Source organism: Aethalodelphis obliquidens, unplaced genomic scaffold, assembly GCF_003676395.1.
Source record: "Aethalodelphis obliquidens isolate GAN/ISIS:26980383/991018 unplaced genomic scaffold, ASM367639v1 scaffold352, whole genome shotgun sequence".
NCBI lineage: Eukaryota > Metazoa > Chordata > Mammalia > Artiodactyla > Delphinidae > Aethalodelphis > Aethalodelphis obliquidens.
In genome coordinates, this window is record NW_020838266.1 from 4,262 (window position 1) to 15,739 (window position 11,478).

At 48.0% G+C, this 11,478-nt stretch overlaps 1 protein-coding gene across 1 annotated transcript; it reads left to right on the plus strand.

Annotated features, from left to right (window-relative positions):
* Positions 1-1,822: 1,822 nt before the first annotated feature.
* LOC113616692 (apolipoprotein L2-like) lies at positions 1,823-11,221 on the plus strand (the record flags this gene model as incomplete). Its single annotated transcript, XM_027100089.1, has 2 exons — positions 1,823-1,939; positions 10,040-11,221. Coding segments are annotated over 2 exons (979 nt in total), but the record flags the coding sequence as incomplete, so codon positions are not given.
* Between the last annotated feature and the right edge of the window lie 257 nt (positions 11,222-11,478).

Sequence of the window (11,478 nt, forward strand, 5' to 3'; positions counted from 1 at the left end):
GCTCAGGTGAGCTCAGCTCGAAATGCAGACTCCTGAGACATGAGTGGTGACCCCAGGAGCAAGGTGGGTGTTGGGGGTTACTCGGTCCTTCGGGAAATTTGGAGGAAGCAGAGTGGGTGGAGGAGGGTATGAATGTCAGAACCTCTCCTCCTGTGGCCTGGCCACCTTGAAGCAGCCCCCAGGGCGCTGTGGTGACGCTGAAGGGGTCAAGGATTTATCTGGAGATACAAGGAATCAAGGTTTGTTCACCCACCCTGTCGCTGTGCGCCTGCTCGGTACCAGGCCCTGGGGAGATACTGAGGCCTGAGAGGGGAGGGCCAGGAGACCAAGCAAGGGGATGCAGGGCTCTGTCTTCAGGTGCTCACCGGGCCCACTGCTCAAGATGTGGGTGATGGGTGGCCCTGTGTGGGGAAGATGGCCCCGCTGAGGAAGTGGGATGACCTGGCTGCAGAGACCTGCACTGTGTTTGCTGTTGTGCAATCTTGAGATGAAAAGTCAAACTGTACACCTGTGTCAAAGAAAATAATCAATAAAAAATGTTTAATAGGAGTAGAAAAGGGTTTTCTTTGAACTAACTGAGGCCTCTAGCCCAGAAGACAGCCTCTCAGATAACTGTGAGACACCGCTCTGGAGAAGCATGGCTTTCAGCACAGGTTTACGTCTTGTCAAAACAAAGACCGTCAGACGAGTCAGGGATAGTTTTCTTCAAGGTTTCACAAAATACAGAACAGCATGTACACAGCGAGTCAGTATGGCCTTGGTACCTAGGAAGGAAATCCTAACATGGAAGGAACACTGCACTGGCTTCCCAGGAAGGGAGGCATTTCATCTTTATTTTTAGCAGGGACATTCTTTACTTCTGGTCAATGCGCCGTCTTCTTTAATAACTAAAATCGATGTATGGTGTATGTTTGATAGGCCAAAAACAAATGTTTTAGTTAGCATAAAGTCAATTAAACTCATGTAAAAGCCAGAATCACCTCCCTATATCTCAATATGTGAAAATTCTTTTATCACATGTGACTGTAACGGGGGGGGGGGGGGTAGGGCGTGAGCTTAGATCTATGCGTGTATACAGGCAGAGACACACCTAGAAACTTTTGGGTTATTAAAATCACATCCCCACCCCTGACATATCTGTGTCACAAGGTCTGCTGTTGGCCTCCACTCTGCCTACTGAGAGCTCTGTGACCCTGGGCAAGTCACCTCCCCTGGAATTGTTTGTTCGTATCTCTTACCCATTTTTTAAAAACTGGTTTCAGCCTTTTCCTGTGGACTTGTAGGCTCTCTGTGTGTTGGGGATATTGACTTTGTCTCCTGTAAGTATTGCAAACAGTGCCTGCTGGTCTCTGATTGTTTTCTGACCTGGTTTACGGTGTCCTTTATAATTTTTAATTCTCAAGAGGTCAAATAGATCAGAAGTTCTTTTATAGCTTGTGGGATTTCTGTGTGAATTAGAAAGGTTTCCATAAATCAACATTATTTTCAATGTTTCTTTTAGTACCTTTGTAGTTTTTTCTTTCTGGTTAAATCAGATCCCTTTGGGATTAAATCCTTCATTGATTAGAAGCTTTTTTTTTCTCCTCCACCTCTTCCTCTTTCTATTCCCCCTTCCCCCTCCCTTTCTTTCTAATTTCACGCGGGTGGAACTGGGGTTGTGCTGTGTCATGGAGAAGCTGGTTGTTTCAAATCCCAGTAATGGTCCCACACCTCCTATTTTAGCCAGGCTGTGCCTGGGAGGGCGGAGGGTGCCCCGGAGGCCCTAGAGCAGAAGGTGCAGCAGAGAATAGACAGGGCCCCTGAGGGGTGCTCAGAGCTGAAGAAACTCCACACAAATAGAACCACGACCAGGAAAGTGCGACATTCCAGGAGATCCTGGAGAGGAATTGGGGGAAGGAAGCACCGGCAGGAGGCTTTGGCTCTGGGCCTCCAAGAACGGGTAACCTTGCACCTGGTAAAGCAGGTGGGGAAAGGCATTGCAGGGGGAGGAACAGTCTGAGCAAATGCCCGGAGGCTGGGGGGGAATCCGAGGCCAGGCAGCTGGGAGTCCTCCAGGCACCTGGACCAGGCCCAGGGAAGCAGGGAGTGGTGAGAAGACCGGAACTAGAGCAGTAGGAGGGCCTGGAGGCTGGGCTAAGGACTCTGAACTTGATCCTGTCTTAACCCCTCCTTTCCCTGACCAAGCAGGATGCCCTGCAGCTACATGCAGGGAGGTGCTTGGTGAGAATCTCTGTTGGCTCCCAGGGAGGGGAGGGCGTGTCTGGCTATGCAGTTGGGTGGGGACAGGCTTCTCCCACCAACAACTATTCCGGGAAGTTATCGACCAGAGGCTAACGGAGGAGGACGCCACGTAGAGTAATCCAGCAGGAGGGAGCACCGTCCAGCATGCACACCCAGCTGGGGCTGCACACGAGGGTCAGGGCCAGGCCGAGAGCGGCAGAGAAGGACCGAAGGAGGAGGTCGAGGGCGCAGCCCCGTTTACAGGTGTTTGGAGTCATCCAGGATCCAGGCTTTCTGCCCGAGCCCTCCTCCGCCCCCTCCTTGCCTCCTGGTTCCTGTGTTTCACGATTTCAACTGGCTGCCCTGGCTCCCGGGCTCGTGCAGCTTCGAGGCAGAGAAGGAGGCAGGGGACGAGCCAGCTCTCCTCTCCCACCTGTCCCTTACAGCAGGGAGCCTCCAGGCCCCCCTCTGCTGAGTTCTTCTGTGCCTTGTTAGCCAGGACTGGGTCATACAGTCACCCCTCGCCGCAGAGGGGCCCAGCAACACATACCTGACGTCCAGGCCCTGAGACGAGAGGCAGAAGGGTCGAGGGGGGAGGCGAGTGGCTTTGGAGGAGGTGGAACTGCAGGAGAGCAGGTGGGCAGGAAAGCATCCAAGGACACAGGAACACTGTGTTGTTAAGAACTAGTCTGAGAACAAAGCACAGGAGCGGGAAAGGGACCAGCCGGGGAGTGAGCAGAGCAAGGGCGGCTTGGAAAGCGAAAGGAACCTGCTTTAGGCAACCTTACCCCTGGCGGCCTGCCTGTGTGTATTCTCTCCACCCACACTGTCAGTGCCTGCAGCCTCAGGCACACTCCCATAGTGGACAAGCTGTTTGTTACTCTTCCTGAGGGAGAACCCTGGGCATCGCAGAAAGAAGGCGTTGGAAAGAAAGATTCTAGGATTGGGGCTTAGGTCAGGTCATTTGGGGGAGGCTCTAAGGAAATGGGGCCTCTGTAGATCGGGTGCTGCAGAGAATGGGGGGCAGTTCACACTGAAGGTGTCTCAGTAAATCCATCTATGGAGAGGGGAGACGGAGTGAGGAGAAAGGTCTAATCGGTAAAGAAGGACAGTCACGCTTTCCAGCCAAGGGAGGGAGTGTTGTGTTGGGGGCAGCACAGTGATGAGTGTTTGCTGTCTCATTTCCTCATGTTCTCAGGGCACCGTGGTCTGAGGTTGGTGTTCTCTGAGAGTCTCTACATCCAACCGGAGCATAGCATCGCCCTGTTGTGATACCAGGCCAGCCTGGGCTGTCAGAGGCTGTTTCTTTGTTTTCTTCCTCAATCCTTTATAAATAGTCATGCAAATAAACAGAAGGGAATATCCCCATACACTTTAAAACTCCTCTTCTTATTAAATTCAATTAACAGTGAAATATTTCCCGTTATACTCACCTCTTTGGAGCATAGCTACCTTTTTTGACCTTTGTATCTCCCTCTTTGGACACGCTTTATCTAAACTCTTCTCATTTGAATATTATTATGAACTCATGGCCTTTCACAGACTCAACCTGGCCTAAAAGCATGATCATAGTAATCATTATCTATTATTATTATTATTCTTATACGTGGGTGCCCCTTCTAAACACTGCTCTGAACATCTTCGAGAGCATCCTTGCCTTTGGAGTAGCAGGTATGCCGGCCCGTGGAATTCACTTCCCCTGCAAGGAGTCTTGCTTCCCTTGAGTGGACAGAAGCCCATGGGTGCCTGTGTGGGTGGGCAAGATGCTGCTGGAAAATGTATCTGTTTAAGGTGACAGTTCACTCTGATATTCTGCTTGAACCCCTGTTCTTATCCCTACTTTTCTTAGAGAGCTTGGTTTCATCAACACGAACGTGTCTCCTATACTGACCGTTGTCACATCAGGACACATCAGGCTCATTTCTTATTGGCACTTGATCCAACTGCTTCCATCATCCTTAAGGTGGTGGTGCCTGAAACCAACCCATTCTTGTGGCTTACTTACTAAAGTGACTTCTGCTTTCTTAAAGTTAAAAAAATACAAAGTAATAAGTGCATATGGTTAAAACAAACCAATTCATACAGAGGGCTCTGCTCATTACCTCCCAAGGAAAAGCTTTTTCTTTAGACAGTTAATCGATCTCTCTAAATGATATTATTACATTGGGAGAGAGGGTAGTGTGAGTGTGTGCTCTGGAGACAGGAACCTGGACTTGAATTCCTGCCCTAGCGCAAGCTGGGTGCTTTGAGTAAATTACTTAACCTCTCTGAGCTTCCGTTTCCTTGCTTACAGGGTCGTGAGAACTAGAAGTGAGTGAAGGCATACCAGGCACTTAGAATGGTGCCTGGTACAAAGTGGGAAGTCATCAACCACAATAGCTAATAGATGTTAGGGATTGTCTTTTTCTTTTTCTTGATTTAAAAATTTTTATATTATTTATTTACTTTACCAGGAAAGATAATGATTTCATTCATTTTCCTACTTTTTCTTATATCCCTCCCTACCTTCTCCTAGTATCATTATATCACTAGTTTTATATCCTCTAATAGAAAACTTTGTAGTTGTAAGCACTTTATTTACACCTTCATTTCTTAGGCCCTCAAATGGAGCTAGTACTTCTTTTTTTTTTTTTGCAGTACGCGGGCCTCTCACTGTTGTGGCCTCTCCTGTTGCGCCGGACGCACAGGCTCAGCGGCCAGGGCTCACTGAGCCCAGCCGCTCCGCGGCATGTGGGATCTTCCCAGACCGGGACAGAACCCGTGTCCCCTGCATCGGCAGGCGGACTCTCAACCACTGCGCCACCAGGGAAGCCTGAGCCTGTACTTCTTGACTCCCCACTTTGAAAAATGAAGTATTAATCCTCCCCCTCCCTTCAGTGACTTCACCTCCCAACTTCTAGCAGTGTAATTTAATTTTTATATTGGTTAACAAGTACATTTACTTCTCATATTTAAAGTGTTTTATTTTAAAAGATAAAAATTATTTTATAATGACTATAAATGAAATACATACTTAAAAAGTTTTGAATCACTGTATTTTACACCTATCAATTATTTAATGTTGTATATGAGCTGTGCTTCAATTTTAAAAAGTCTCCAAAATAATCAGAATTGGAAAGCCAGGACTTGCACATAAATGAATTTACTTTAGATTTTTTTAAAAAATCAGAGGGTTTACATTTTTGTGATGTTTTAAATACTGTTTTCTTTTTTTTTTCTTTTTTTCCTTTAACATCTTTTTTGGAGTATAATTGATTTACAATGTTGTGTTAATTTCTGCTGTATAACAAAGTGAATCAGCTATACGCATAGTATATCCCTATATCCCCTCCCACTAGGCCCCGCCCCACGCTCAAACGTCACCCCCCCTACTTCCCGACCCACCCTAAACCCCACCCCTGCCTAAGTTCCACCCCTGCCTAAACTCCGCCCCCACAGCCAAGACTTTTTTTCCTTTCCTCTATTAGATTAGGGTTCTGTTTTACCTTGTTGATTCATTGTTGATGATTCTTTTATATTTTTATTTTTCCTAATAAATCTTTTATTTTTCTAATTTTATTCTTTATACTTTGTTATTGTTCTCTCTTTTGGGCTTGTTTCCCCCGCCCCCCTTTTTTTTTCTTTTTTCTGTTGTGGTTTTATTTTACCTTGTTGCAGTTGTTTCAATTATAGTTTTATTTTTCCTAATGTATTTTTTATCTTTCTATTTTTATTTTGTTTTTGATTCTTTGACATTGTACTACTCCTTTCTTCTTTTCTTTTCTTTCTTTTTTTTTTACCACACCGCAAAGCTTGTGAGATCTTGGTTCCCAGGCCGGAGGTCGGGTCTGAGCTCCTGTGGTGGGACCTCCGAGTACAAACTGCTGGACTAACAGAGAACCTCAGACCCCAGGGAATAGTAATCGGAATGAGGCCTCCCGGAGGTCCTCATCTCAGCAACAAGACCCGGGCTCTATCCAACTGCCTGCAAAGTTAGTGCTGTGGGTTCCCTCCATGTAAGCCCTGGGTTCCTTTCTCCCTCAGTGAAGCAGGAAAAAGAAAAAGATGTCATTAAGTATTTCCGGGAGAGAGTGAGCAGGGAAAAACTGCAACACCTGCTCACTGAAGACGAAGGCTGGAAGAGATTTGTGGCCGAGGCTGATTTGCCCAGGTAACCTGCAGGGATGCAGCAGAAATGTCACCCACAGCCCCATGCCCCAGGCTCGTTTCCTCCTGGCAGACACACCTCTTCCAGGCAGGATCCTGTGGTTGGGGTCGAGGATGTTCCTTCTCAAGTTTCCGTGGGGAATGTTTCCTCCTTGTCATTTGCTGGCAGTGAACAGCCTCAGGTTGAGAAGAGATGAAACCTGCAAGGAAGGGGCATGTTATGACCTTGGACAAGTTACTGAACTACTCTCTGCCTTAGTTTCTTCATCTGTTCAATTTTATTGTGAGGAAATTGAGAAAATGTATGCAAAGTGCTTAGCATGATGGCTGACACATAGTAGGTGCTCAATTAATATTAACTATTAAAAAGCTTGTTGGGAAGAGATGGGGCCAAAGAGTCTTTTTCCTAGAGATGAGGCCCAAGCAGGACTCTATTTAGGACAAGTCAGAAAATCCTGACACCATCAGTTTGTGTTCCCGGGGATTCTGGCTGGAGCCCTTTTAATCTCCATCTTAGGAAGTGTACCTACACTGCGGGATCCTGCTGGCCCGTAAGGCAGAGAGGCTGGAGTGGAATTGCATGGAGCTGGGTTGGATCCTGACTCTACCCCTGCCCAGCTCCGGGACTCTGACCTTAAGGGCTGGAGTCTCAGATTTGTCATGTGTCCAGTGGGAATAGCAATTCAATCTGATGGTCTTAGAGTGAACTGCAGGGTCAGAGGCGGGGAACTAAGTGCAATCATCTCGTCCAAAGGCCCAGGGAGGCCTGGACCAGGGTCGGACCCAGGGGTCAGGATGGAGCAGAGGGGTCCAGGTTGGAGGACTAGTAGGAAGGCTTGGGCAGCAGAGCCAGGACTAGAGTGAGGCGAGTGGGTCCCTAGGACACAAAACTGAAGGGGCTGTGACCCTAGCAGAGGTCCTGTGAGTGGGAGAGGGGACATTCCTTCCCTCCCTGACTCGATCCCCTCATGCTGAGCATAGAGGGTCCTGGGTGACTGTGTCCTCCACACCCTGCCTGGGACCTGGGGTTCTCCATTGCCATCTGGGACCCTCTTCCAATCTACATAGAGTAGCCCTGACCAGTGGGAAGGCCGTGTGGCTTAGTGAGACCTCCAGCATCACCATGAGTGGCTGCCGATTTTGTGTCATCTGAGGGATTCTGACGAGACTTCACAAGTCCCCACCAAAGAGGAAAAGTCTTCCTCCACCAGCTTGTGCGAATGCAGGTCTCTCCAGGCTTAGCAGTTCATGTGGATGTTTCCTAAAGTCTCTTGAATCTTTGAGAGGTTCCATAAAGTCGCACATGGCCTTGGTGTGCAGGCATGTGAGGTTGTCACCAGCTAAGGTATGAGTTAGGCTGGTGACCCCTGAGAGGTCGGGGGTGCTGGGCGATGGGTCAGGAATCAGTGAGGCGGGCTGGAGAGTCCAAGGGGAACGAGGGTTAATAGCATATCACCTGCTTCCCAGTCAACTGGGGCAGCAGAGGGACCTAGTGACCTTCAGCTGGGAAGGCCAAGGGCATCAGGCTTGGAAGACAGCAGATGCCAGGCAAAATGATCGTTAAGCTTCCTTCTAGCTCTGATTTTAGGTTTAAAAAACCTCTAAGTATGCAGAATTAGCCAGTCTGCAGAGGCTGAGGGCACAGTCCCCAGGACTGTCCTTACATTTGACCCCAATGGCAAATTTGGGAGATCCCCAAAGCTACCATCAGGTGTGAGAATTCCCTAGAAGGAGGCACAGAACTCCCTGAAAACTGTCACGATCCCAGTTACGGTTTATTACAGGGAAGGATGCTGGTTCCCATCAGCCACAGGGCAGAGTCTGGGCGGGTTTCACACAGGAAGCTTCCATTGTCCTCAGGCCGTGTCCCTGTCCTGGATTCAGTGTGTGGCAGGGCACACGGAGCACTGCCCACCAGGGACGTTCACCCTGTTTAAAGAAATATATTCTGACTCTTGTTAAAACGATAAGGGAGAGTCTCTTCAGGACTATCGTGATAGGCATGAAGACCATCGCAGCAGAGGAGACAGATGGGCGCACGTCCGAACGCAGCAAAGATGAGTGGGGATTGGTAGCCAATGATCAGAGTGAGGGGCGTGGGATGGAAAATCACTGAAAGGAGACATCGAGGGCAGGGGGGTTCTTGTTGAAATTTGCTGACAGGATTCTTGCTAAAAGCAAGTAAAGGACGTATGCATCAAAGGTGGGAGATGAGGAGTTTGATCAGATATCAAACATGATAAGATCTAAACAGTGGGAAGGCTTCTCACTAAACTGACTTGGACGAAGTTTTGCTGGGACTGGGCAATACAGGCCGTCAAGTACAAGACACAAAGGGCAGAGGTTGAGGCCTATTGGAGAAGAGGGCTAAGAAGAGCCTGACTGAAACTTGACCGAGGAGTGAACCTTTTTCAACAGGACCCTCAGCGTATGGAGTTTTATTTGGGCTCAGTCACTTGCTGCCCGCACAGCTGAGCTGTTGTCTCCTGCCCTCCCGGAGGTCAGACTAATGCCCTAGTGTCCAGCTCCTCCAGAGGTCAGATGTGGTACCACGTGACCCAGAGGCCCCATCACATGTCACCCTGTTAGCCTGTCCAGTGGCTAAAGGCCCAGGCAGACGAGGACACTCCTATCAGCCAGAATATTCTAGGGGCTCAGGGACCACTTCCCAGTAGCCAAGGGCAAAGAGCAGGCTGACTCCTCACTACACACTAAGGTTCTCTGAATGAAGGTTTTTCCTGCTCCAATCTCACTTCTCTGTGCTTCTCTGTGGAGTTCCCACTCTGCCTACTCTTTGGAAGTGATTGTGTTGACCTGCCTCTGAGGCGTCTTTATCAAATCCCTATCTTAAGAGTGTCCTTGTCCACAGATGAATGGATAAAGAAGATGTGGCACATATACACAATGGAATATTACTCAGCCATGAAAAGAAACAAAAGTGAGTTATTTGTAGTGAGGTGGATGGACCTAGAGACTATCATACAGAGTGAAATAAGTCAGAAAGAGAAAAACAAATACCGTATGCTAACACATATTTATGGAATCTAAAAAAAAAAAAAAGGTTCTGATGAACCTAGGGGCAGGACAGGAATAAAGACGGAGATGTAGAGAATGGACTTGAGGACACGGGGAGGGGGAAGGGTAAGGGGATGAAGTGAGAGAGTGGCATGGACATATATACACTACCAAATGTAAAATAGATAGCCAGTGGGAAGCAGCCGCATAGCGCAGGGAGATCAGCTCGGTGCTTTGTGACCACCTAGAGGGGTGGGACAGGGAGGGTTGAAGGAAGATGCAAGAGGGAGGGGATATGGGGATATACGTATGCATATAGGCTGATTCACTTTGTTATACAGCAGAAACTAACACAACACTGTAAAGCAATTATACTTCAATAAAAATGTTAAAAAAATTTTTTTAAATAAAGATAAGGATAGAAAGGAAAAAACAGAGTCTCCTAAGATGACCTTTTTTAATTTATTCCATGATTGAATAAGTATACGGAGCATCTACAAGGTACAAAACATTTTTAAATTTTGAAAAAAATTTACATTTGTAAAATTCTTTTCTATTTGATTTATAATCTCTATAATTTATGTAGGATAGATCTTGTTGAGCCTATTTTATGGACGAGCAATCTATCTTTCTAATCCCTTGACCTTCATTGTTACAGAGAAGAGGCAGATACACTACGTGAATATCTGAATGAGCTGAAAACAGACTTGGCCATGGGCGATCAAGACACACTCGAAGAAGACCAGCTGGACAGGGAGAGATTTTTGGAGGAGTATCCTCGGATGAAGGAGAAGCTGGAGGAGGGCATAACAAAGCTCTATGCTCTCGCAGAGAAGGCTGACAAGCTCCACAGGGACTGCACCATCTCCCATGTGGCAGCCCACTCTGCTGGCACTGTGTCTGGTGTCCTGACCATCCTTGGTCTGTCTCTGGCACCCGTGACAATGGGGGCCAGTCTGGCACTCTTAGCCACTGGGTTAGGGCTGGGAGCAGCGGCTGCTGTGACCGATGTATCCACCACCATCGTGGAACGTGTAAGCACGTTGGCATTAGAAACCGAAGCCAGTCGCTATACGTCAATGGCCGACAGCAAAGAGGAGGTGTTTGAGGGGGTTGTATCTAACAGCACAGCCCAGTTTACTTCCTCTGTAGAGAAAGTCTTCCAAGCCATGCAAGGCATTGAGAACAACGTCCGTGCTATCAAGGTGGCCAAAGGCAACCCTGGTTTAGCAGCCAGTGCTAAGCGCTTCACGACCACGGGGCAAGTCTCAGTGAAACGTGGCAAGCAGGTGCAGAAAGCCTTTGGAGGCACGGCTCTGGCAATGACCCAAAAGGCCCGGATTCAGGGTGTGGCCAGTGCAGGTCTCTCCCTTCTGATGGAAGTGGACTTACTGGTGAAAGAGGCAAAGCACTTGTATGAGGGGGCAAAGACGGAGCCGGCTGAAAGGCTGAGGCAGAAGGCCCGGGAGCTGGAGAAGAAGTTGGAGGAGCTCACTGACACCTATGAGAGTCTGCAGTAGGGCTGGATTCCACCCCCCCACCCCCCGAGCTGTGCAGGGCCAAGGTGCGGAGGCACCTTGTTAGAGGGAAAAAGAGAGTGAGATAAAAAGATAAAAGTGGGGAAGCTGGGCTGTTCTCTCTGACTCTTGTTTTGGTCTGTTGGCTGGACCATGCTATTTTCCTAGCGGAAGAGAAATCCTTAAACCCTCTTGTATTCAAACCCTGTAATTTTCATCCCTAAATACTCCCTCTTGGCTCGAGCTGAGTTACAAAACTTCAAGTACCCCTGTTCAAAAATTATTTCAAAAAATCACAGAATAAATGTCACCTTTTGTGTTCATCTCTCTAGATCAATTTCCACTGCAGTAGTTTTTAGAAACCTTAATAGGAAACTAAAACCTTTTTATTTGCCCAACAATCCCATGATCAGGGAGCCAAGTTTATTGACCCAGCACTGACCTCATCCTCTGTCCCTCTAAATGCCTGTTGTTGGTGTGTAGATGGGAGATGCTGTGACATACCATCAGATGTGATCTCTCTTGCTCTTATATTTCTTTATCCCTCCATGTTGGCCCTCGGAGCATTTCACCAAAGGCC